Source organism: Notolepis coatsorum (assembly GCF_963971535.1).
Source record: "Notolepis coatsorum genome assembly, chromosome: 1".
Classification (NCBI taxonomy): Eukaryota; Metazoa; Chordata; class Actinopteri; order Aulopiformes; family Paralepididae; genus Notolepis; species Notolepis coatsorum.
Genome location: NC_140165.1, coordinates 100,698,400 through 100,726,188, shown reverse-complemented (window position 1 = coordinate 100,726,188; position 27,789 = coordinate 100,698,400). Strand labels below are relative to the sequence as shown.

Genomic DNA, 27,789 nt, shown 5'->3' with positions numbered 1-27,789 from the left:
TGTCCTCCTATATATTCTGTGCTGTCCTGTTACTCCCCTGTCGGTTTGTAAACGTATCTTGTGTCGTCCGTTGTTGTCAGAACATTATTATCATTATACCATTGTGGTTGTGATAGCACCCTTCCGTGTTATTCACGCTTGTACCCTTTGTTGTATATTCATTATCTGCCGGCTTAGGCTGTGGTACGTTTATTGTTTTGTTGTTGTAGTTGTACTCCAAAGAGTGAAGTAAAGCCTCTTCTCAACTACACCCTGCTTGTGTCCTGCCTCTCTCTCATTCCTGTATTGCGCCTGGGTCCACACCACCAACAACGAGATTCTTACATTTTTGAGTTATGATTGGCTTTATTTTCCATCTACAAGTCAAATTAATTATGACAATGTATGAATATACCCCCACATTTAGATAATAAATAAATACAGTATGATTCTGATAGTATGTTTAAAGATTCTGATAGAACTGCTCACCATTATTAAACATGATTACTCATTGCTTTGAGAACATCATATGCGTTTATTGAATTTTGAATTAGTCGTTATGCCAATTCCCCCCTCCCTACCTGGTCGTTGCGCGCATGTGCCCCCTACTGGTCGTTCTAGGGAGCCCTGAGGTCTATCACATGCTTCCTCCGATACATATGGAGACAGCCAGCTGCTCTCTTTTCACCTGCCAGCGCGGACTCTCATTGGCGAGGAGTAACGTGTAGGAGGCTCACACTGCCCCCGCCCTCTCCTGTCTTTTGCTGTGCAGGCGCCCTGTCCGACCTGTAGGAGTCGCTGTCCACAACGTCCAGATTACCACCCCATCGACTTCCCTCCCGCTAACTCTGCCAATTGAGTTAGTATGACAGCCGGCCAAAGCCGGAGGCAACGCTGACAGCCGGAGTCGATACCGGTGTCTTGTGCGTTGGTGACGAGCGCAATGTCCGCTGCGCCACCCAGCCGCTGTGCGTTTATTGAACTTTAACGCTGATGTGTCTTCGTGGTGCAGCCACGACTGTGTAATAAATCTTGCACAGTATTTTATCTTGTTCCAAGTCTGCCTCCTCGAAACCAAAGTGTTTCCAGACGACTGAATTTGTTTTACCTTTCTTCTCGATCAAAGGCTGCCTATCTATAATTATAATAATTTAGGACCTGCTCCGAGGTCATCAATTGGCACACATGCGATGCATGCATGCAATTCGTATCTGCGATTAACCCATCCCGTCGTCCTTCCCCCCCAAGGGCAGCCGGGAGCAGACAGGCACAACGTGAGCCGCGCCAGGGGACCAATCCAAGTGCTCCTGTCCGTCTTCGTCAAGGACACCACAGCGTTAGCGATCTTGTTGTTGTGCATGTTTTTCCATTGGGTTTTATCTTATCGGGGGGGAAACCCTTGCGAGCACGGGGAGAACATGCAAACTCCACACAGAAAGGCCTGGGAGATACCCCACCTGGGTAACTGGCACCATGGAAACCTGGTCCCCAAGCAGGATTCGAACCCTGGACCTTCTTGCTGTGAGGCGACAGTGTTAACCACTACACCACCGTATCTGTCATCTTCTACAAGTTATCAAAGATGTTTCAAAATAACTGGAGAAACTACTGTTTGGGTATGGTATAGCTCTAGCAGTGTTTCATTTCCTCAGATCTCTTTTTTTTTTTTATCCACTTTTTCTCCCATTTTCTATATTTTCTCCCATCCCAATTTCGTATCATCCAATTCAATCCCACAAGCCGGCTGCAATGTGGACTAAGTCATACATAGCACAAGTCCCCTCCGGTACTTGAGGTAACAGCAGTCGCATCTTTTCACCTGCGCAGCTCGATCTCTCAGTGGCGAGGAGTAACGCGTGGGAGGCTCACGCTGCCCCCGACACTTCCTGATTCTACTGCGCAGGCGTACCAACCGACCTGTAGGAGTCGCTGTCCACAACGCCCGATCCCCACCCATCAGTTTCCCACCCCCTAATACGGCCAATGTGTATTAGTCCGGACGACCAGCTAAACTGAAAGCAAATGTGGAGCGCTGGGCTCGAACAGGCAAGCCCAGCGTCTCCAGATTTCGTGGCGAGCGCCTTGCCCACTACGCCACGTAGCCGCCCTCATTTCCTCAGATCTCTGTAGGTGATCCAGTGGTGGCTGGTCCATAGAGGGCGCTAGGGCGCCACCCCCCCAGGTGGAAAGAAGAAAGAAGTGGTTTGGGATTTTTCTATAATAGTAGATTTCGACCGCTAAAAATAGAATATTTTTTTTTAAATAAATAATAATTACTCATTTTAAGTATGTTTGTGTTTAAAATGCACAATAACGTGTAATATATCAAATATAAATCATTGTGCATTCTGTCATCCCCTCTCTCTTCTGGGGCGCTAGAAATATAGCCCCACTGACTGGGCGTCAGTGCGCAACGCAGCCAATTGAAAAATGCACAGAGCAACATAAATGGACCTAGCAACTAAATGTAGCCAATCAGCGTCTTCAAATATGATGCCTGAAGGGGGCTTTTTCTAGCGCCCCAAGCAGAGTCATTGTCGAATTGTCTATTCATTCTATTGGCTGAGTGTGGCATTCGTGTGACATCACGTCCCGAATCACGTCCACCAAGAATTACCATACGCTAATAGTTGTTGTCGTCGTTGGAAATTGATAATAATCACTAGATACATTCAGACAGTGTTGGATCTAACAAAATGGATTCATATGGACACGTTTATGGAAAGTTCAAGCCCGGACCACAAAGCTTCTCGAAGGGTTAAGCGTGACACGCGACGGCTCTTCCAATTCGTACATGATGTTCTACCGGCAAAAAAGTTTGTCTCACAGCCTCAATATATACTGTTCTGTAGTTACTGAAACTGATTGAATATGGCACCACCCCACCTAGAATAATCTTCACCAGCCGCCACTGAGGTGATCGTTTGTGAGATTGCTCCAGATTGACAAATTGTGGAGATTGTATGGTCCCTTTCACCTTCTTATATGGCAAATAGTGATTGACGTTGGGAAATCAGTCTGGATTTACCTATTTGTTCCCAAAACTCTGAAGACTCGAGTCTCATCGGTGATCTCCTGCGTTACCTGTAAACACACGAGAAAGTGGATGGTGTTGCCAATATAATGCCAACATGAATAGATTATTCTCGGGAGCAGAGTGACGTGTGCTAGAATGCCAAGGCTGGCAAGGAAAGCGCTAATGATAATCACCTCATTTGAATCAAGACTCCTTCCTTTAAGACCGTGTTTCCAAAAGGCAAGAACGCTGTCCTGTAAACAAACTATGGAGAGAGAGAGAGAGAGAGAGAGAGAGAGAGAGAGAGAGAGAGAGAGAGAGAGAGAGAGAGAGAGAAATGGTTATATATAGAGAGAGGGTTAGAGAGAGAGAGAGAGAGAGAGAGAGAGAGAGGGGGGGGGGTAGAGAGAGATAGAGACATCACTCAGGCTTCACACTGTGTGAAACCGCACACTGCCACTCCATTATTATTATTATTATTATTATTATTATTATTATTATTATTATTATTATTATTATTATTATTATTATTATTATTATATTCTACTCTATTATTATCTTTCGTCCTGCCTGTACCTACCCCTGTGTTCGTTTATTTCATTTATTATTGTAAGGGTTCATCGTTTCCTGGCCAGGCTTCGCCTGCTGCTCCCTCCTCCCCACCTTTCCATGCAGTTCCTCCACACATGAACAGTCGTGTCAAGTTCATAGACTTTGCCCTACTGCCACCCTGTGGCCTAATTCAGTTGGTGCTGCACTGTGTGCATCTCTATGTTTCTGTAATTTTTGATCTCCTGAATTTCATCACTAGTCTGCTGTCTGTGTATCTGTTTTCTGTGTTGTAATTATGATCAGTCTAGTGTTGTCTCAGTATTTGTATATTTGATTCAGTCTGTTGTTCTAGCCTAGTTTATTCCCCAGTGTGTTTTGGCCTTGTGTTAGTTCTGTTTTGCTCCCAGGTGTGTCTTGTTTCCAATTACCCTCCTGTGTCAATCAGTGTGTGTATATCTGCCTCGTTTGCCAGTCTCTCTTTGTCGGTTCATTGTTTCGGTTCCATGTTTGATGTCCATGTGTGTTACTCTTGCTCTGTCATTCGATCCTTGTCTCCCTGTGTCAGTAAGTCTAGTTTTCTGTTTGTTTTACCATCTTTGTTTTTCGTGATTACAGTCGTTTTGGTCAGTGTTTGTTTGTAGATTAGTTTGTACATTATCCCTACCAGCACTGCTGTGGTTTTGTTTCTTGTTTTTGTATTTTGCTCTCTGCCAGCCCTTGCTGTGCTCTCGTTTTGAGATCCTTGTTTTGTTGCTGCTTTTAAAGTAAAGCATAATTTTTTGACTACTTCACCCCTGGCTCCACGTCTCGTCTTGTCTATTGCCTTCTCCTCATCTTGTTCAGCGTTTGGGTCCTCTGTCAACACCAATCCGTAACAATTATAATTTTTATTTTTTTTTGTATCCACTTTTTCTCCCATTTTTCTATATTTTCTCCCATCCCAATTTTCGTATCATCCAATTCAACCCTCCCCTGTCACGAACGCTGTTTCTTGCCTCCCACAAGCCGGCTGCAATGTGGACTAAGTCATACATAGCACAAGTCCCCTCCGGTACCTTACCGGTACCTTAAGTACCTGGGGGTCCACATCTAAGAGGATCTGACATGGTCAACACACATAGACACAGTAGTAAAGAAGGCGAAACAGCGCCTCTACCACCTGAGACAGTTAAGGAAGTTCAGAGTATCGGGGAAGATACTCCAGTCCTTCTACTCAGGAGCGGTAGAGAGCATCCTGACCGGAAACATCACTGCCTGGTATGGAAACAGCACGGCACGGGACAAGAAGGCCCTACAGAGAGTGGTGCGCTCAGCCGAGCGTACCACGGGTATTGCACTACCTCCCCTGCAGGTTCTATACAACAAGAGGTGCAAATCCAGAGCCTGCAGAATAATGAAAGACCCCCACCACCCCAATAACAGCCTGTTTCAGCTGCTGAGGTCAGGCAGACGCCTGCGAACCCCAGCTACTAGGACAGAGAGGCTTAGGCTTAGCTTCTTTCCCCAGGCCATCAGAGTCCTGAACAATGAACATTGAGTACCACAGAACACTGAACTATCCACACATAAGCACACATGAGCACACACACGACACGCACGCTGTGCACGCTCACACACTAGCAGCCACTTAACACTTTAACATGAGCGGGCACACACTCATGCGCACACACTCACACTTATTGCCAAAAGGAAAGGCCACTTTAAATCAGTAATAGCAACAGTAACAGTGTATTGCACTACCAAAGCTACCTAGCATGTCCTATATGCTCTGTAAATAACTATGTACAGATACCGATTTTGATGTTACACCATGTTACCTGTTACCTGTTACCTGTTATTGCACAATGTTTTTGTATTGGATTCTATTATATGTTGTACCCACTGTATTGCACATCGTTGCGGGCAAGACCACCCGCATTTCATTGTATACTCGTATGCCGTGACAAATAAAACTCTTGACTTGACTTACTTGAGGTAACAGCAGTCGCATCTTTTCACCTGCGCAGCTCGATCTCTCAGTGGCGAGGAGTAACGCGTGGGAGGCTCACGCTGCCCCCGACACTTCCTGATTCTTCCTGCGCAGGCGCACCAACCGACCTGTAGGAGTCGCTGTCCACAACGCCTGATCCCCACCCATCAGTTTCCCACCCCCTAATACGGCCAATGTGTATTAGTACGGACGACCAGCTAAACTGAAAGCAATGTGGAGCGCTGGGATCGAACAGGCGATCCCAGCGTCTCCGCATTCGTGGCAAGCACCTTGCCCACTACGCCACGTAGCCGCCTAACAATTATCATTGTTTTAATATCAGGACAACAACTAGACTGGAACCAGAGAGGGGCTTACATGCAGTGAAGCAAAATCAAAATCCAAAATCCCACTTCAGAAACGGGGAAAGATCACTTTTTAGCAATTGCATTGTTTAATTTATACACACCTGGTAGTAAAAAGTTAAATGAGTAACAATCTGAATCCAGGAAAAACTATTATAATACACTGATACACCGTGTTGTGTGATGATAACAAACTGAGCCAAATAGAAACATTAATGCCTGTGAATTTCATAGATACCGAGGATAAATAGAAAATAATCATAATTGAGAGCCACAATTTGAAATTAAATTGCCATTGGGTGTAGGAGGTTGAGGGGGGCATTATGGGACCTGGATATTAAATTGGGGGGCATTATCGAACATGTACATTAGATAGGGGGCGTTATGGAACCTGGACATTAGATAGGGGGTGTTATGGAACATGGACATGAGATAGGGGGTGTTATGGAACATGGACATGAGATAGGGGGTGTTATGGAACCTGGACATTAGATAGGGGGTGTTATGGAACATGGACATGAGATAGGGGGTGTTATGGAACATGGACATGAGATAGGGGTTGTTATGGAACATGGACATGAGATAGGGGGCGTTATGGAACATGGACATGAGATAGGGGGCGTTATGGAACATGGACATGAGATAGGGGGTGTTATGGAACCTGGACATTAGATAGGGGGTGTTATGGAACATGGACATGAGATAGGGGGTGTTATGGAACATGGACATGAGATAGGGGTTGTTATGGAACATGGACATGAGATAGGGGGCGTTATGGAACATGGACATGAGATAGGGGGCGTTATGGAACATGGACATGAGATAGGGGGCGTTATGGAACATGGACATGAGATAGGGGGCGTTATGGAACATGGACATGAGATAGGGGGTGTTATGGAACATGGACATGAGATAGGGGGCGTTATGGAACCTGGACATTAGATAGGGGGTGTTATGGAACATGGACGTCAGATAGGGGGGGGGGTGTTATGGAACCTGGACATTAGATAGGGGACGTTATGGAACCTGGACATTAGATAGGGGGGGGCGGGGCGTTATGGAACCTGGACATTAGATAGGGGGGGGGGGGGGCGTTATGGAACCTGGACATTAGATAGGGGGGGGGGCATTATGGAACATGGACATTAGATAGGGGGGGGGGGTGTTATGGAACATGGACGTTAGATAGGGGGCGTTATGGAACATGGACATCAGATAGGGGGTGTTATGGAACATGGACGTCAGATAGGGGGGGGGGGGTGTTATGGAACATGGACGTTAGATAGGGGGTGTTATGGAACATGGACATCAGATAGGGGGCGTTATGGAACATGGACATTAGATAGGGGGCGTTATGGAACCTGGACATTAGATAGGGGGTGTTATGGAACATGGACATTAGATAGGGGGTGTTATGGAACATGGACGTTAGATAGGGGGCGTTATGGAACATGGACATCAGATAGGGGGTGTTATGGAACATGGACATGAGATAGGGGGTGTTATGGAACATGGACATGAGATAGGGGGTGTTATGGAACATGGACATTAGATAGGGGGGGGGGCATTATGGAACATGGACATTAGATAGGGGGGGGGGTGTTATGGAACCTGGACATTAGATAGGGGGCGTTATGGAACCTGGACATTAGATAGGGGGGCGTTATGGAACATGGACGTCAGATAGGGGGTGTTATGGAACATGGACGTCAGATAGGGGGGGGGGGGGGCGTTATGGAACCTGGACATTAGATAGGGGCAGTGGCGGCTCGCCACTGGTGGCGCTATGGGCGCCGACCCACCTGTTAAATGAGAGAAGAATAAAAAAAAAAACTTTTTTGTTTTTTGTTTTATAGCCCTATAAATAATATAAACATGTTTAAAATGAATAATATTTACTCATTTTAAGTATGTTTGTATTTCCAATGCACAATATAACGTTATTATCTAAATTAAAAAAACAGCGTTTTCATGGGCAGGAAGTGACGTTTTTTTTTATTTTTTCGTATTTCTCGCCCGGGCAAGAAGCGATAGCGCTCTGACTGCGCGTCACAGTTTGATCGCTGTCTCCGTCACAGCCAATCAGTGCATACGGCGTTGTGCGTTGAAATATGACTATTATGTTGGAATCCGAGCGCGATTTGAAGCGGTCTAGAAAGCAGCGTGAACTTCCGTGAGAATTTCCATAGCCGCATTTCGCGGAGACGCTCTCTGATTGGCCGACGCCAGTATTTTTTTCTATGGCAGAATTTCACAGAGACGATCTCTGATTGGCCGAATCCAATTTCTAATGTTCCAATTCTAGCTTCTAGCGTAGCTTGGTTCCTGGTACTAGGACTGTTGTTTGTCTTAGAGCGTGCCGTGCTGTGACTGCAAGTTCTTTAGACTGTTAAGCTTAGGCACTCTTTCAAAGTTGGTTAAGGTTAGAGTTTGTCTTAGAGCATGGCGATAGAACGCCAGGTAGTTTGCAGTCTGTTCGAGCAGAAATGGACAAAGGAATGTACTTGTTGAGTGTTGTGCTAACGTCGACGAGCTCAGCTGAGCTAACACTTGGCTAACAAGCTATATGGCGGATTATACACGTTTCCTGCCCTGGACGTTTCAACTAAACAGTGAGTCTCTCTCTCTCTCTCTCTCTAACGTTAGTACTACTAGGCTGGTGCGGGCTAACTGGCTATCGTTCTGGGAGCTAACGTTAGTAGTACTACTAGGCTGGTGCGGGCTAACTGGCTATCGTTCTGTGATTTGTTTACTTGGTAACACGGGTTGCTAAGGAATTTAGGTTCGAGGTTGAAGAAATCTCTCTCTCTCTCTCTCTCTCTCTTCTTAACGTTAACGGTTGTAAATAGTTTTTTTAGGAGCAGTACTACTGCTGGCCATTCATGAAGCGAGACATTGCTGATTGTTTATTTATCGATGGCTCATTGATTTAACTACTGCAGCTCTCTCGGATTGAAAATACGTGGATTATGGCTTGTTCAATATCGTCTATGTTTGAATGAATGAATGAATGAGAACTTTATTAACAGATTGCAGAATGGGTACAATACAGTACGGCTCAATACACACAATTGTTAAGGGGATGCAGACCAGAGAAAGACGTTTGTCTTGTTTACATCAGGGTCCCAGATTTTCGATTCATATCGATAGTTTAATAGCTAGCCTTGGCTCGTTTAACAATATGCAAAATATGTGTACAGCCCTGTACTCATACTGAAGTTATTCTTGGTATATAATAGGTCTGATTGTGTAACGAATCGATTCCACGTCGCGCTGTGTGTAAGAGAGAGAAGGAGAGAGGGAGAGATCTGCCTGTGTTTGGAGACGGGTGAGTTTTGTTTCTAACTTTTCTATTTATATTGTGTTTCAAGTTGTGAATTAGAGTCTAGACTATACTTTATTTGACTGGTTGTGTGTTGTTGTAGTAACAGCTGAGCGACTCGTTCATAAGAGCCGATTCATTGCCGTGAGCGTGAGTCGAATCGCTCACGTCTTGCCATGAGTCTTGCGTGGTACAGTACTGTACTGTACATGTTCGCAAAATATTTGGTATAGCGCCCCTAGTGGCGAAGTACCCAGCGGCCGCCACTGGATAGGGGGGCGTTATGGAACATGGACGTCAGATAGGGGGTGTTATGGAACATGGACGTCAGATAGGGGGTGTTATGGAACATGGACGTCAGATAGGGGGTGTTATGGAACCTGGACATCAGATAGGGGGCGTTATGGAACCTGGACATTAGATAGGGGGTGTTATGGAACATGTACATTAGATAGGGGGTGTTATGGAACATGTACATTAGATAGGGGGCGTTATGGAACATGGACATTAGATAGGGGGTGTTATGGAACATGTACATTAGATAGGGGGTGTTATGGAACATGTACATTAGATAGGGGGCGTTATGGAACATGGACATTAGATAGGGGGTGTTATGGAACATGTACATTAGATAGGGGGCGTTATGGAACATGGACATTAGATAGGGGGTGTTATGGAACATGGACATCAGATAGGGGGCGTTATGGAACATGGACATCAGATAGGGGGCGTTATGGAACATGGACATCAGATAGGGGGTGTTATGGAACATGGACATGAGATAGGGGGCGTTATGGAACATGGACATTAGATAGGGGGCGTTATGGAACATGGACATCAGATAGGGGGTGTTATGGAACATGGACATTAGATAGGGGGGTGTTATGGAACATGGACATCAGATAGGGGGTGTTATGGAACATGTACATTAGATAGGGGGGTGTTATGGAACATGGACATCAGATAGGGGGCGTTATGGAACATGGACATCAGATAGGGGGCGTTATGGAACATGGACGTCAGATAGGGGGTGTTATGGAACATGGACATTAGATAGGGGGTGTTATGGAACATGGACGTCAGATAGGGGGGTGTTATGGAACATGGACATTAGATAGGGGGTGTTATGGAACATGGACATCAGATAGGGGGTGTTATGGAACATGGACATGAGATAGGGGGTGTTATGGAACATGGACATTAGATAGGGGGTGTTATGGAACATGGACATGAGATAGGGGGTGTTATGGAACATGGACATTAGATAGGGGGTGTTATGGAACATGGACATCAGATAGGGGGTGTTATGGAACATGGACATCAGATAGGGGGTGTTATGGAACATGGACATGAGATAGGGGGTGTTATGGAACATGGACATCAGATAGGGGGCGTTATGGAACATGGACATGAGATAGGGGGGTGTTATGGAACATGGACGTCAGATAGGGGGTGTTATGGAACATGGACATTAGATAGGGGGTGTTATGGAACATGGACATGAGATAGGGGGTGTTATGGAACATGGACGTCAGATAGGGGGGTGTTATGGAACATGGACGGACAGTCTACAAACACTTCCTCGGCAGAATATGAAGAAACATCTAATTATACAGTACTGTGGGCTTCCTACTTTGGAAAAGGACATGGTGTTTTTACAAGATAAAACACTTGTCCTGTTGGATCGGAGCCCGGTGAGAGGATGCAGCACAGTGCCAAGTTTCTCAACACCAAAGCGATCAGTGGAATTATGGCTTGTACTGGTCAACATCATGCCAGACAGAATGTGAACCTGTCCTTTAATCAAAACTGAGGTAGATTTATACCTAGTGTTTGAACAAGAGTCGTGGCAGCCAGACAGTCAGCAAAAAAAAAAGAAAAAAAAAAAATCTAACCCCGACTAACCTTAATGTCATGCACTTGTCCTAATAAACTAACCTACACTGTAACACGCAACACTTTGATGAACATTGTTACTCAGCTGATAGAGTTATACCCTTCTTGCTGTCTTGTCGCACAGAACTTGTAAGTCGCTTTGGATAAAAGCGTCAGCTAAATGACTAAATGTAAATGTAAATGTAAAGACATCCGTCTGTCTACTTAACTGCTGCTAACATAAAGGCCGACAAGATAATATTCCTCCTTTATTACCATCATATCATAACTCTATGTCCCTGTCTGTTCTCTCCACACCCTCCTTACAGAAACAGTTCTAATACTGAGTTAATATTCCTATGTTGCACTTTACATTTAATAAAAACGCAGTGAGATCCATACCTAGTGTTTGAATGGGGAAGTCGAACACCATTTCAGAGGCCAGTTCTTTGGACGGAAGCCCTTGCAGGTTCACAATCTTAACCGTTTCTGCGAAATGAACGAGAATAGCATATGTTCACTGACCGGTTCACTGGTTTTAACTCACGTCACAGGTTCAGTAATGAGGTTTCAGACTCACTCTCTAGTGCAATGAGGACAGTGTCTCTGTCCAGCTGAGTCGCCTGCACAGCTCCTATAGGTCTACTGTCTGGAGAGAGAGAGAGAGAGAGAGAGAGAGAGAGAGAGAGAGAGAGAGAGAGAGAAAGGGGGGGGGGCGAGAGAGAGAGGGGGGGAGAGAGAGATGGGGAGGGCGGGAGAGAGAGAAGGGGGGAGAGAGAGAAGGGGGGAGAGAGGAGAGAGATAGGTGGGAGAGAGAGGGGAGAGAGACAGGCAGGGAGAGAGAGACAGGCAGAAAGAGAGGGAGAGGGGAGGGAGAGAGAGAAAGAAAGAGATGCATACAGTATATTTCTAAGGTCATTAAAAAACCTTTATTTGCAGCACAGTTCGAAAAGTAAAAGCAAGTGGACAATTTTTTTGTTTTTGATCCACTTTTTCTCCTTATTTTTCTATTTTTCTCCCATCCCAATTTTGTGTTTCCAATTCTCCCCTCCCCTGTCTTGAACGTTGCTCGCATATTCCCCCCACTGGTCGGTTGTAGGGAGGATAGAAGCCTTGCATCACATGTCCCCTCTGGTACACGAGGAGGCAGCCTGTCACATCTTTTCACCTGCCAGCGCGGACTCTCATTGGCGAGGTGTAACGTGTGGGAGGCTCACACTACCCCCGTAATTTTCCTGTCTCTGCTGTGCAGGCGTCCCCCAACCGACCTGTAGGAGTCGCTGTCCACAACGTCCAGATTACCACCCATCGACTTCCACCCGCTGAGTCTGCCAATTGAGCCAGTATGACGGCCGGCCCAAGCCGGAGGCAACGCCTACAGCCGGATTCGAACCTGGTGTCTCTTGCTTTAGTGACGAGTGCAATGTCCGCTGCGCCACCCAGCCGCCCCTTTACAAGTGGACTATTTTAACTAAAATTGTATTACAAGATAATCATATCACAGTGGCTGCGGTTACATGGTGACTTTTAATTCCGAATTATAACTTCGGAATCAAATCATTCGGATGTAAAAAAAAATCATGCGAGTTTACATGTCAAATCTTAATTCCGACAAGGTGTTTACATGAAAGTCACTGTCTAATCGGGAGTTTTCGAGTCATCGTAAGGTTTGGGGCTGGGAAGGCTTCTGATTGGGTAAACGTAAACAGGATGTTAACGTCATTACGTTTACCAGAAGTAAACAAACAGCTGCGACCGGTATTCTCAGCTACTGTGCTAGCGTACCAAACAACATTAACCAGACTCTCGGTGTGTCTATTCTGCTAACGTTAAAGGCCTCTAAATGCTACAGCAACTTCAAAGCAACTGCACCACAACATCGACAAAGCAAAGGTGTTGCAGGCCTTTATGCTTCTGCAACATCGACGCACAGCCTATGTAACATTGTACTCCGTATGTAGCAACCCATTGATAACAAGCAGACAAATAAGCATAATTTTTACTTCCGGGCGGGGGGTTTCAAAATAAAAGAGCGACGTCTAAAAGCACCGTAAATACGTTTATTCTTTACAATATCAAACGTTACACGAACCTAAACTAATCTAAAGTTAGTTTAGGTTCGTGTTAACGTTAGATAATGTACAAAATAAACCTATTTACGGTGCTTTTAGACGTCGCTCTTTTATTTTGAAATCCCCCGACGGAAGTATTATAGTGTCTGTTGCTAGCAGCTTAACTTTTGCCGGCCGGTTCTGTGCTTTTTCTAGCTAACGTATCATATTAGTTTCCAAAGGAGAGGAGAGAAAGACCGCGGCTCACATGCAGCTCAAACTACCTGTTGGAATAAATTAATTGATTGATGTTTAACTTGTCCCTGTGTGTGTCCAGTCATTTCGACTAGCAAACGTTGTATCTAACGTTACCTCAGGATACCATTGTATTTAGTTGGTTAGCTATGTAGCTATTTTGTGGATAGCATTTTGTATAGCATCAATACTAGCTGGCTGGCTACAGCTTTATTTACTAAATTATGGAGGCTTTTTAATCGTCAAGGTAAGAGAGGATTTGTCATGATCAACTGAAGGCGTATGCTATGGAACAATATGTGCCTCTGTTCGCGATCATCTATGTGTACTGTAGCCTATGCGCGATCATGCGCAGAAAGACCGGGGGGAACTAATTCCGAAAAAGCGTTTACATGGACAGAAAAAGCTTTAATTCGGAATGATAAACGGAATAAACCGGCCACTTACATCGGAATGGATTTTATTTCGGAATGGCCATTTTCATTCGGAATTAAGTATTTTCAGATGTTTACATGATAACTTTAAATAAGATTTAACGTTAATTCCGAATGAAAAGGGGAATAAACTGTCCATGTAAACGCAGCCACTGTCATTTGCACTGGAACACACCATCAAATACCATCATACCAATCAAAGATATTGTGATATGGTATTTTGGCCCTAAAAGACAATAAAACTAAACTCTACCTGGTGTTGAATTGGGTGTGCCGTTGAGTTCTATGATGTCAAACCTCAGCTGCTGATTGGCTGGAGGCTTCTCGTGGGCGGAGTCTCTCACCCCGACACACAGCTGTGGGAACTCATCCGTCACCAGCACCAGGAGCTCAAAGATAGGGAGAGGATCTGGGAGACTTATGGGTATATGCTGAGAGCAAGGAGGAAGAGGAAGAGGGGAAAGAAGAAGAGGAAGAAGAGGAAGAGGAAGAAGTAGAAGAAGTAGAAGAGAAAGAAGAAGAGTAAGAAGAGAAAGTAGGAGAAGAAGAGTAAGAAGATAAAGTAGGAGAAGAAGAGGAAGAAAAAGAAGAAGAAGAAACAATTAGATTAATTTAGATTAGATTCTAATGTATTGTCATTATGCAGCACAAGTACAGTACAACGAAAAGAAGTTTGGTGCAAAGGTAACAGTAAAGTGCATTAACAATATACAGTGTAACAAGTGGAATATACAGTATATATAAAATGAATATAATATATAATGCATATATAATATATATAATGAAGCTACCGAGTAAATATGCCAATCTGATGTATGTACAGTATTATTATGTACAGCGATACAAGTATAAATACACAATGTTATTGACAGTGATATTCACCACTTTGTGATGATCAACTCTATAGATATACTGTACACACACAGGCTTAAATCATATTTATTATAGTCCTCTATACATGAATGGATCGAACCAGAGGACGGGGTGCAGGGAGCATCTCATGGGTTCTCCCCCTAGCTAGCCTCATATTGTTTTTTCTTTCTTTTGTTTATTTACGTCATTGTCTGCATTTTGTACCTCATTGTCTGCATTTTTACTTCATTGTACTTTCATTGTACTTAGGTTGTACTTTAGTTTGTATATTGTATATTTGTTTAGTGTTGGGACTTTATTCCTCTTTACTAACTTTCTTTACTGTATGAAGCACATTCGCAGGAGGCTCATACAGAACCAAACATTTCACTGTAATGTACATGTACTTTATACGTGACAAATAAAACAAAACTTGAACTTGAAACTTGAAGTCTCTCTCTCGGGGAGCTCCAGTAGCTCACCACGTACCGCGAGTGCTATTTCAGCGCCGTGGACAACCGCGCTCGCGCGGATCTGGGGCTGAGCGCGTTCGAATCCCGGACGGCAGCCGTGCCTTTCCCAGAGTGTCTTTCCCCCCCATCTGAACCCTTTCAGCCTGCTCTGTCGGTCGAACTTGACCAAGTATGAATGCGAAGAAAAAGCGATAAACGCTAAAAGAACCAGGTGACTGGTCAAAGTTTTAAAAAAAAGAAACTTGAAGTCTCTCCCTGATTCCAGATTGCCCTACTCTGAGAGCACCAGGCAGGCCTACATCTCCCTTTGACGTTGGTAGCATGTAACTTCTCCCTTTGTCTAGAATTTGCCCGCCATGCTCGAAGAAACAACGGTTGCTATGCGTTGATATGACAAATAATATATAAACACAGATGTACAATTATTTGATGTCTTCTTATTACTGTATCTTGTAAACAAGTCACAGTGGAACAATAATATGCTTTTCAGGTGTTTTACCTGCTCGACCGCTGCACATAAATTAGGGATTTTCTTTTTGAGAGTGGTTATACAGTGGTGAACGGCGGCCATGTTGGAAGTGAGACAACTACACAGACACTCAGTGAACGGCCTCTTTTTGGATCTGCTGGAAATAAATGAAACATGAAATGTACCAAGTCTGTACCTTGAGCTGCATGAACTTCTGCAGAGGCTCGTACCACAACAGCAGAACCAGGCCTGACGGCACTGCCCCACACAGGAAGGTACTGTCCGTGTAGGGGTTCCGTGCTGAGAGAGAGAGAGAGAGGGAGAGAGAGAGAGAAATAAAGATAGAGAGAGAGAGAGAGAGAGAGAGAGAGAGAGAGAGAGAGAGAGAGAGAGAGAGAGAGAGAGGGAGAGAGCAAGATAGATAAAAAGATAGATGGAGAGAGATAGAGGGGGAGAGAGAAGGCAAGAGAGAGATAAAGATAGAGAAAAAGAGAGATAGAGAGAGAATGAGCGACTGACATGTAAATTGTAGTCATATCTCATATGATCAGGGGTGGAGCTTCCTACAGGCGATATAGGCGGTTGCCTAGAGCGCGGCGCCAAAATAAAAATAAATAAATAAATATTTTTTTTTTTTTTTTTTTTTTTAATTGTTTTTGCTCTGCGCAGTTTTGGCGCCCCCCTCTATATCGGCAACCATTATTTTTACATAAAAAGAAATTCTAACATAAGGGGAAATGAGCCAAAAATCTAAAACGGTCGGTCGGTCTGAGCCTCAGCTTTAGGTGTTCACAGTCAGAACATGCTAGAGCGCTGTGCATTGATGGGTATCGGTCAAGTGTTTATAGAATTGAACGTTGAGGAAAGAAAGACTAACGTTAGAGAACTATGAAGAGGCAAAAGCCATCCGGCCATCCAGTATAAAAAGAGAAGAAAAGAAGAAGACGAGAAATGTGCCAAGGTGAAAGGTATGCAATTTTGTACAACTTCCAAGACCTGCCACACCAAGAGCTGATGAAGCAAGCAGAGGCACTTGTACACACCTGAAACCATGGAGGGCAATCTGATTTGGATGGGAAGGAGCTGGCTCAGGAGTTGGAAAATTTGATGTGATTGATGACTTTGCAGCGAGGAAGGGCAGAAGGATTGCACTGTAAATGGAAACCAGTAGGAGCTACAGGCTAACCTTGAAGTGTGATGATAGGGAGTGGAATGTAAATAGTTCTTTAGACAAAGTGAATTTGTAATTTTTATTTATTTGTTTGTTTATTTAGCATATTATATTTTGATTATATGTGTAACATATTTTACAATACATAATTTTCTTTTAACACTATGACGACCGGCGCGGCCCGGCGATTTAGGCCTCAGAGGACAGCAGATAGTAAACAAACCAATGTACTTTCTAAGAGCTTTATATATAATTTATAGTATTGCTATCTGTCCATTCTCATTGTCACTTGAGTGCATAAACCGTGCCTTCATAATGGCTTAAAGAAAATAAAAATCCATCGGTTGGTTGTCATTTCATAGCGTCGTGAATATAAGGTTTATCGCACTTTTCGTCTCGTCTTTTTTCCCGGGAGCTAGATAATAGGCTAAACGTTGGCGCCGTTATATCAAACGCCATTTCTGCTGTATATATACGAATGAAATAAAACAAACTGCGTAGCATCCGGACTATTACAGAGCATCTATGGATGAAATGGGGGCGGCGGGGAACGCCGATTACTATTATTGATTACCAATACAGTGTGCGTTCAATATAGCATTTTCATTGACCGATCACGTTACGTTATAAAACAATGTCCAATCCAGCTGTAATTTGGGGTAATATTATCCTACCGTCAGGCCATGTGATCGCCGGCAGCATTTCCTCACCAGTCATCGGATTCTGGTAGATCGATATGCACATTGGCTAATCATAAATCCCATTATTCCACGCTGAAAAAAACGCTTGCCAAACTGATCCAAGATGGAGGATGTTCGGCTGGGATCAAGGAACTATGATCCGCCCACAGAACTGTAGTTTGCATTTTTTTAAGAAATCACATAATGATACTGCAGTGGAGCGATGGCGCCCGTAAGCGGGTGTGGCCGGTACTGCATGTTTCGAAAATCAAATATGTGAAAAGATGCTGGTAGTGGATCGGGTACCTAAGAAGCGTTATAAATATGGAATAAAACAATAACAACTCGTCACGTATATACTCGTGGCTCTGGTCCACAACGCTCTTTTTCTAAACACGCATATACTCGTTCTCGGACGGCATAGTGTTAAAGCAAATTTGCACGTTATTTAATTGTTTGTTATTGTTATTATTATTATTGATTGTTAGCTAAGTTGTTTGTTTTAATTCTTTAGTGTGCACTTTACATTTCTTCTTAATTTTCTTTGAAAGCAAATTTTCACATTATTTTATTGTTTGTTATGGTTATTATTATTATTATTATTGTGTGTTAGCTAAGTTGTTTATTTGTTTTAATTCTTTAGTGTGCACTTTACATTTATTCTTAGCTCTATTTTTTATTTTTTTTTAAACAATATGTTTATTGGTATTTTTTTTTCTTCAGTTTTACAGCATCAGTTCAACAGTTCAACAACCATACAAAAGGAAATGCTGCCAACTGCCCCCCCCCCTCCCCCCTCCCTGAGTTACAGAAAAATAGATACAAAATAACCCCCCCCCCTAAAATAAAAATAAAAAATCATTATAAACTAAAATAAATCCTCTAGGCCAGACCCCCCTCCCCTCCCCCAGACTAGGACCTCAACAAATTCAGTTTTTTCTTTTTTTTACACATTTTGAGTATTTAGTAAACCCAGTTACACCCGTCTAACAGGTGCCCATACTTCTATACCAAACAAATAAATATCTAACGTTACATCTTTTCTCTTCAAAGAGCAACTAATAACATTTACAGTATCATTCATTGCAATATATACCCATCAGAAAGACAAAAGGGAGCTTCAATAATAGCCTACATCGTCAACCTACTATGTAATCTGTTCTAAGTATTGCCTAAACCCAGCCCAGCATTTATCAAAGAGATGTGGTTTTTTCTTAAGATTGAACATTATTTTCTCTGATGCCATGTACGAAGAGATTTCACTAAGCCACATAGACATGGGGGGGGATTCAGCACTTTTCCACAGCATGGCAATACACTTGTTCCCTGCAATCATGGCCAATTTAATGATCCGCACCTTGCCTCTCTTATCTGGAGAAATGTCAGACATGTCTCCTAATAATGCTAATTTAGGTGTACATGGGATCTCAAACCCTGTGACCTCTTCGAGAATCTCCCAAATTGAGCCCCAGTAAGGTCTCAGTTTGTCACATTCCCAGAACATGTGGAGCAGGCTACCTGTTTCCGTTGAGCACCTAGGGCAAAGGTCAGAGATAGCATCATTCATCCTGTGAAGTCTTTCCGGCGTAAAATAGGTTCTATGGAGAATGTTAAATTGCATAAGTTTATGTCGAGTGTTATATGAAAAAGATAGTGCAGACTCACATAGTGATTCCCATTCATCTTCATCAAAGGTACATTCCAGGTCCCGCTCCCATTTGTTCTTGGCGTTTAGGGGTATAATTTCTGTACTGGTCAGAATTCTATCATATGTTAATGATAGGATGCCTCTAGTGTGAATAACTCCTTTTAGAATATCATCTACGAGGAGGGGTTTTGGAAGAGTGGAGTCTCCTCCCTGACCTGTACCTATGAAGTGTCTGACCTGTAGGTATTTGAAGAAATTAGTAGTTGGAAGGTGGAAGGCGGCGCGTAACTGTTCAAAGGACATAAGTATGTTATTATCATATAGGTCCCCAAAAGTTTTAATTCCCTGAGTGTACCACTTCTTGGTGATGTTAGCTTTATTTCTTGCTTGTAAAAAATAAAGGTGCAGTACTTTACTGTATAAATGTTAACCCTTTCACTGCCACACGACGGAGGGTTAACCCTTTACTATCACACAACCGACGGTCGTGAAAGGGTTAACCTTCTGCGTATTGTCGCAGTAAAAAGGGTTAACCGGTTGGTAGCGCAGCGATGTTTTGATTTTTGGGGGGGGGGGGGGGGGCGCAGTGGTGAACCTAGGGCGCCAAATGTGCTAGGTCCGCCCCTGCATATGATTGATTAAAAATGACATGTAACTGTACTCATATGATTGATTATAAATTACATGTAGACTGTACTCATATGATTGATTATAAATGACACCTCATGTAAACTGTAGTCATGTGATTGATTATAAATGACATGTAAACTGTAGTCATATGATTGATTATAAATGGCATGTAAACTGTAGTCATATGATTGAAGCTTCTATCCCCAGGCCATCAGGATGCTCAACGAACAATAACACTATGTAACAACCATCAAATTCACTCACAGCACACACATCCACACGCACACACTCACTTAAACAAACAACTCACTGCAGCACCCACTTTACACACTTTAGAACACCTAAACACACTTTATATTTATTGGTAAAGAATTTGCACTACAACCCATACCTCATCACACCTTACTGTAAATTGTACCTAAATTGTACCTCATCCCATTTCTGCTTTGCACTATATAGTATATTAGTATATTGTATAGTATATTGTATGGTAACTCAGTTACTTCTACTCTGCATTGAACATTGTACATACTGAACACTTGTGTCCACGTACGTTACTTCTATTTTTTACTTGCTATACTTATTTTATTTTATACTTATCTATTTTTGTCTAGCACAGTCTCTGGAGCATGACAGAAAGAAGCATTTTGTATAAAAGTATTCTGTACTTCTGTATGACAACTAATAAAGAAACTTGAACTTGATTATAAATGGCATGTAAACTGTAGTCATATGATTGATTATAAATGGCATGTTAACTGTAGTCATATGATTGATTATAAATTACATGTAGACTGTAGTTGTTGTGAAGGATCAGATTAAACCGAATATATATATTTATTTATGGATATATATTTAATAGTATTTGTATATCGTTTGATATCCCTTGTATATTCCTTGTACATATACACTGAATATCCCTTTAGTCTACTAACAGCCCATAATAGTTTCATTCTCTCATTGGACAAGAACTTGGCGCCAGCAGCCAAGCCCCTTGGTTCAAGTTCAATCGTGCCGACGAACATGTCGTTACTAGCCCGGTTCCGCGTAGGAATACGTCTGGCGAAATACGAATGGTACTATTTGTTCACAGCGCATATATATATGGCGCAAGTAAAGTAGAACTTTCTTTTTTAGTCCCTTAGCCCTTAGTTCTTTACCCTCCAACCTAGTGGCAAGACGTTAAGCCTCACCCACGATACACGTGTGGTGCAGTATGGTCAACTTGGCCTCAGAATGGCATTGAGACATCGTGTGGATTAATAGTTGAATTGTCATAGTTTGGCACTATACCGTCGAGTGGGACGTATTTCTATTAAGTTAATAATAGTCTATTATGTATGGTGCATCGTTCGGTTAGAGTTATACAGTGAGTAGTACCCCCATCGTTTCCTCGCGTTATCTAGAGTCTTAACCAGGCTGGGCAGACCACGTGTGGTGCTTTCATCCGAGGAGTTCTGGGCTAGGACGAGTGGACCTGCACATTGGATTACCTTACCCGGACGACGGCGAGCCCTACACGGCTTGGATTATCTACTTGCTTTGGGTGCTTTGATTTATGCCATGGATAACAGCCAACACTGGTGAGTGTTGGAACTACCCCCCGAGAGGAGTCCAGGTGAGACGGCGCTCTACCCCGAGTGAGGTCGCCTCACGTCTCTTCGTTGTGGACCGGCAGCTACCGTCTACAAGAGGGCCCAACTGTATTCATCTGTGGACCAAGGTTCTGTGGGCACCGTGTTCAGCACTCTGAATTCTCCCAAGAAATCGTTGGCCAGATGGGATATCGCCGGCGGCTCTCCTAACCCCCCCCCCCCCCTACTGACTTACAACCAGCAGGACCCCCCTTTAGTATATCCAGCTATAATCATTAAGTACCATCGCTATAGTTCCCTAAAGAACCAGGTTGTATACTTGCTTCCTGCGTAACCAGAGATTGGACATTCAATGTTGATTTGCCTACGAATACTCATTTGCCTTACAAGTGCATTCAAATCATAAATGTCATTAAGTGAACGTTGTATATACCCTTTGCTATATATTAAATATTCGACTTATACATTTGTGTGGACTTGGTTTCATGGTGGGAAAGTGTTCATCATATCTATATCATGTACTGTGTGGCCAGTAGTTAAAGTACATAAAGCGGTAGTGGTTTAATGATACCATACTTATCAATACAGTCAGGGAATTGTACCCCTCAGTTACAGTAGTCATATGATTGATTATAAATTACATGTAGACTGTAGTCATATGATTGATTATAAATGACACCTCATGTAAACTGTACTCATATGATTGATTATAAATGACACCTCATGTGAACTGTAGTCATGTGATTGATTATAAATTACATGTAGACTGTAGTCATACGATTGATTATAAATTACACCTCTAGTAGACTGTAGTAATATGATTGATTAGAAATGACACGTCAGGTAGACTGTACTCACCTACACTGCACTTCCTGCAGCCCTTGGTCTCAGGGATCTTCACAGAGACGGCAAACTTCCTGCTGAAGCGGAAAACACAACGGTAAGAAAAACACAAAAGAGTAACAGGTAACATATGTAACATATATAACAGGTAGTAACATATATAACAGGTAGTAACATATATAACATATATAACAGGTAGTAACATATATAACAGGTAGTAACATATATAACATATATAACAGGTAGTAACATATATAACAGGTAGTAACATATATAACAGGTAGTAACATATATAACAGGTAGTAACATATATAACATATATAACAGGTAGTAACATATATAACAGGTAGTAACATATATAACAGGTAGTAACATATATAACATATATAACAGGTAGTAACATATATAACAGGTAGTAACATATATAACAGGTAGTAACATATATAACAGGTAGTAACATATGTAGTGTACTTGTCTGTGTGTCTATGGTAGTGTACTTGTCTGTGTGTCTATGGTAGTGTACTTGTCTGTGTGTCTATGGTAGTGTACTTGTCTGTGTGTCTATGGTAGTGTACTTGTCTGCGTGTCTATGGTAGTGTACTTGTCTGTGTGTCTATGGTAGTGTACTTGTCTGTGTGTCTATGGTAGTGTACTTGTCTGCGTGTCTATGGTAGTGTACTTGTCTGCGTGTCTATGGTAGTGTACTTGTCTGCGTGTCTATGGTAGTGTACTTGTCTGTGTGTCTATGGTAGTGTACTTGTCTGTGTGTCTATGGTAGTGTACTTGTCTGTCTGTGTGTCTATGGTAGTGTACTTGTCTGCGTGTCTATGGTAGTGTACTTGTCTGCGTGTCTATGGTATTGTACTTGTCTGCGTGTCTATGGTAGTGTACTTGTCTGTGTGTCTATGATAGTGTACTTGTCTGTGTGTATATGGTAGTGTACTTGTCTGTCTGCGTGTCTATGGTAGTGTACTTGTCTGTGTGTCTATGGTAGTGTACTTGTCTGTCTGTGTGTCTATGGTAGTGTACCTCTCTGTCTGTGTGTCTATGGTAGTATACCTCTCTGTCTGCGTGTCTATGGTAGTGTACTTGTCTGTGTGTCTATGGTAGTGTACCTCTCTGTCTGCGTGTCTATGGTAGTGTACTTGTCTGTGTGTCTATGGTAGTGTACTTGTATGTGTGTCTATGGTAGTGTACCTCTCTGTCTGCGTGTCTATGGTAGTGTACTTGTCTGTGTGTCTATGGTAGTGTACTTGTCTGTGTGTCTATGGTAGTGTACTTGTCTGTGTGTCTAACTTGTCTGTGTGTCTATGGTAGTGTACTTGTCTGTGTGTCTATGGTAGTGTACTTGTCTGTGTGTCTATGGTAGTGTACCTCTCTGTCTGCATGTCTATGGTAGTGTACTTGTCTGTGTGTCTATGGTAGTGTACCTCTCTGTCTGTGTGTCTATGGTAGTATACCTCTCTGTCTGCGTGTCTATGGTAGTGTACCTCTCTGTCTGTGTGTCTATGGTAGTGTACTTGTCTGTGTGTCTATGGTAGTATACCTCTCTGTCTGTGTGTCTATGGTAGTGTACTTGTCTGTGTGTCTATGGTAGTATACCTCTCTGTCTGTGTGTCTATGGTAGTGTACTTGTCTGTGTGTCTATGGTAGTATACCTCTCTGTCTGTGTGTCTATGGTAGTATACCTCTCTGTCTGTGTGTCTATGATAGTATACCTCTCTGTCTGTGTGTCTATGGTAGTATACCTCTCTGTCTGTGTGTCTATGGTAGTGTACCTCTCTGTCTGCGTGTCTATGGTAGTGTACTTGTCTGTGTGTCTATGGTAGTATACCTCTCTGTCTGCGTGTCTATGGTAGTGTACTTGTCTGTGTGTCTATGGTAGTGTACCTCTCTGTCTGCGTGTCTATGGTAGTGTACCTCTCTGTCTGTGTGTCTATGGTAGTGTACTTGTCTGTCTGCGTGTCTATGGTAGTGTACTTGTCTGTGTGTCTATGGTAGTATACCTCTCTGTCTGCGTGTCTATGGTAGTATACCTCTCTGTCTGTGTGTCTATGGTAGTATACCTCTCTGTCTGTGTGTCTATGGTAGTATACCTCTCTGTCTGTGTGTCTATGGTAGTATACCTCTCTGTCTGTGTGTCTATGGTAGTGTACTTGTCTGTGTGTCTATGGTAGTGTACTTGTCTGTCTGTGTGTCTATGGTTGTATACCTCTCTGTCTGTGTGTCTATGGTAGTGTACCTCTCTGTCTGTGTGTCTATGGTAGTGTACTTGTCTGTGTGTCTATGGTAGTGTACTTGTCTGTCTGTGTGTCTATGGTAGTATACCTCTCTGTCTGTGTGTCTATGGTAGTATACCTCTCTGTCTGTGTGTCTATGGTAGTATACCTCTCTGTCTGTGTGTCTATGGTAGTGTACCTCTCTGTCTGCGTGTCTATGGTAGTGTACTTGTCTGTGTGTCTATGGTAGTATACCTCTCTGTCTGCGTGTCTATGGTAGTGTACTTGTCTGTGTGTCTATGGTAGTGTACCTCTCTGTCTGCGTGTCTATGGTAGTGTACTTGTCTGTGTGTCTATGGTAGTATACCTCTCTGTCTGTGTGTCTATGGTAGTGTACTTGTCTGTGTGTCTATGGTAGTGTACCTCTCTGTCTGCGTGTCTATGGTAGTGTACTTGTCTGTGTGTCTATGGTAGTATACCTCTCTGTCTGTGTGTCTATGGTAGTGTACTTGTCTGTGTGTCTATGGTAGTGTACCTCTCTGTCTGCGTGTCTATGGTAGTGTACTTGTCTGTGTGTCTATGGTAGTATACCTCTCTGTCTGCGTGTCTATGGTAGTGTACTTGTCTGTGTGTCTATGGTAGAATACCTCTCTGTCTGTGTGTCTATGGTAGTGTACTTGTCTGTGTGTCTATGGTAGAATACCTCTCTGTCTGTGTGTCTATGGTAGTGTACTTGTCTGTGTGTCTATGGTAGTGTACCTCTCTGTCTGTGTGTCTATGGTAGTGTACTTGTCTGTGTGTCTATGGTAGTGTACCTCTCTGTCTGTGTGTCTATGGTAGTGTACTTGTCTGTGTGTCTATGGTAGTGTACCTCTCTGTCTGTGTGTCTATGGTAGTATACCTCTCTGTCTGCGTGTCTATGGTAGTATACCTCTCTGTCTGCGTGTCTATGGTAGTATACCTCTCTGTCTGCGTGTCTATGGTAGTGTACTTGTCTGTGTGTCTATGGTAGTATACCTCTCTGTCTCTGTGTCTATGGTAGTGTACTTGTCTGTGTGTCTATGGTAGTATACCTCTCTGTCTGTGTGTCTATGGTAGTGTACTTGTCTGTGTGTCTATGGTAGTGTACCTCTCTGTCTGTGTGTCTATGGTAGTGTACTTGTCTGTGTGTCTATGGTAGTATACCTCTCTGTCTGCGTGTCTATGGTAGTGTACTTGTCTGTGTGTCTATGGTAGTGTACCTCTCTGTCTGTGTGTCTATGGTAGTGTACTTGTCTGTGTGTCTATGGTAGTGTACCTCTCTGTCTGTGTGTCTATGGTAGTGTACTTGTCTGTGTGTCTATGGTAGTATACCTCTCTGTCTGTGTGTCTATGGTAGTGTACCTCTCTGTCTGCATGTCTATGGTAGTGTACTTGTCTGTGTGTCTATGGTAGTATACCTCTCTGTCTGCGTGTCTATGGTAGTGTACTTGTCTGTGTGTCTATGGTAGTATACCTCTCTGTCTGTGTGTCTATGGTAGTGTACCTCTCTGTCTGTTTCAAGTTTCTTTAATAGTTGTCATACAGAAGTACAGAATACTTTTGTACAAAATGCTTCTTACTGTTGCGCTCCAGAGACTGTGCATGACAAGATAAGTATGAAATAAAAACATAGTAAAAATTAGAAGTAAAAAAAGAGGTCACAGTGTTCAGTTTAGACATATGTACAATGTTCGTAGACGTAGTTACCATACAATATACAATACTGTGCAGTGTACTAATATACAATACTATATAGTGCAAGGCATAAATGGACGAGGTGCAGTTTAGGTACAATTCACAGTAGGTGTACGAGTTGTAGTGCAAATCCTTTATCAATAAATATAAAGTGTAAGTGTGTTTGTGTGATCTAAAGTGTGGAGAGTGGGTGCTGCAGTGTGTTGTTTGTTTGAGTGAGTGTGTGCGTGTGGGTGTGTGTGCTGTGTGCATTTGATGGTTGTTGCATAGTGATTATTGTTCGTTTAGCGATTATTGTTCGTTTAGCAGCCTGATGGCCTGGGGATAGAAGCTCCTTCTGAGTCTTTCTGTGCTCGCCATAAGACTCCGGTATCGCTTGCCTGACGGCAGCAGTTCAAAGAGGCAGTTGTTCGGGTGGCTCGAGTCCTTAATAATTCTCTTAGCCTTCCCCTTGCACCGCTTGTTGTAAATGTTCTGGAGGGTGGGAAGCCCCCCTCTAATTGTGCGTTCGGCTGAACGTGTCACTCTTTGTAGTCTGCTACGGTCTTGTGCAGTGCTATTCCCAAACCAGGAGGTGATGTTGCCGGTCAGGATGCTCTCTATTGTACATGAGTAGAAGTTCCTAAGGATCTTCTGACTGACTTGGAACTTCCTTAGGCGCCTGAGGAAGTAGAGGCGTTGTCGTGCCTTCTTCACAACACTGTCAATGTGTGTGGTCCATGTCAAGTCCTCGGATATGTGGGCTCCGAGGTACTTGAAACTGTTCACTCTCTCAACTGGTGCCCCGTCGATGCTGAGGGGGCTGTAGTCCTTGACCCCCGACCTCCTGAAGTCCACAATCATCTCTCACTGCGTGTCTATGGTAGTGTACTTGTCTGTGTGTCTATGGTAGTGTACCTCTCTGTCTGTGTGTCTATGGTAGTATACCTCTCTGTCTGTGTGTCTATGGTAGTGTACTTGTCTGTGTGTCTATGGTACCTGGGGCTGATCCTCTCCGTCAGTCTGTTGGTTGTGAGGGACAGGCTGCTCTGCTTCTTCTGGAGGTGGCCTCTCTGTTCGAACAGAGCTGTCAGACTGTGGGAATACAGCTGGGACGACTTCCCTGGAGGAGATCATACAGGTACAGGTATGTGAGTAGGGCTGCGATATTTGATAATGGCAAAATGTGAGTAAAAAAATACTGTTAGATACTGTAGTGATCAGGTAGTGATCTAAAAAATTGTTTTAAATTAAGTACTGTGGTGCTGCAGAGATGCCCTGGCCTCCTGTATTCTACAGACCTAAGAAAACATCTTTGTTTCGTAGGCCTACAGAATCTTGCAAAAAGCACATCAATACTTTTTGAAAATGAAAATAATGATGTAAACAATAGACAATTATCCCTAATAATGTGAATCATATTGTGATTTCAATTGTCAAAAGAATTGCAATATGATATTTATTCCATATCGTTCAGCCCTACATGTAAGGAACAAAATGCACAATATTTCGAAGAGACTCTTTTAGATCCAGACAGACAGACAGACAGACAGACAGACAGACAGACAGACAGACAGACAGACAGACAGACAGACAGACAGACAGACAGACAGACAGACAGACAGACAGACAGACAGACAGACAGACAGACAGACAGACAGACAGACAGACAGACAGACAGACAGACAGACAGACA

At 43.1% G+C, this 27,789-nt stretch overlaps 1 protein-coding gene across 10 annotated transcripts in view; it reads right to left on the bottom strand.

Moving 5' to 3' along the window:
* The window catches only part of map4k2 (mitogen-activated protein kinase kinase kinase kinase 2), a 110,210-nt gene that overhangs the window by 11,813 nt on the left and 70,608 nt on the right, over positions 1-27,789 (bottom strand). For 7 of the 10 annotated variants that reach the window (XM_084332077.1, XM_084332081.1, XM_084332084.1 and 4 more), the window contains 8 exons: positions 27,093-27,216; positions 22,195-22,256; positions 15,809-15,912; positions 14,072-14,249; positions 11,659-11,727; positions 11,481-11,567; positions 3,190-3,260; positions 3,008-3,063 (listed from right to left, as the gene is read on the bottom strand). In XM_084332077.1, coding sequence (XP_084188203.1) covers positions 3,008-3,063; positions 3,190-3,260; positions 11,481-11,567; positions 11,659-11,727; positions 14,072-14,249; positions 15,809-15,912; positions 22,195-22,256; positions 27,093-27,216 — 751 coding nt within the window. The remainder of the gene's footprint in view (positions 1-3,007; positions 3,064-3,189; positions 3,261-11,480; positions 11,568-11,658; positions 11,728-14,071; positions 14,250-15,808; positions 15,913-22,194; positions 22,257-27,092; positions 27,217-27,789) is intronic. The other 3 variants (XM_084332079.1, XM_084332082.1, XM_084332078.1) reach the window with 1 other exon arrangement.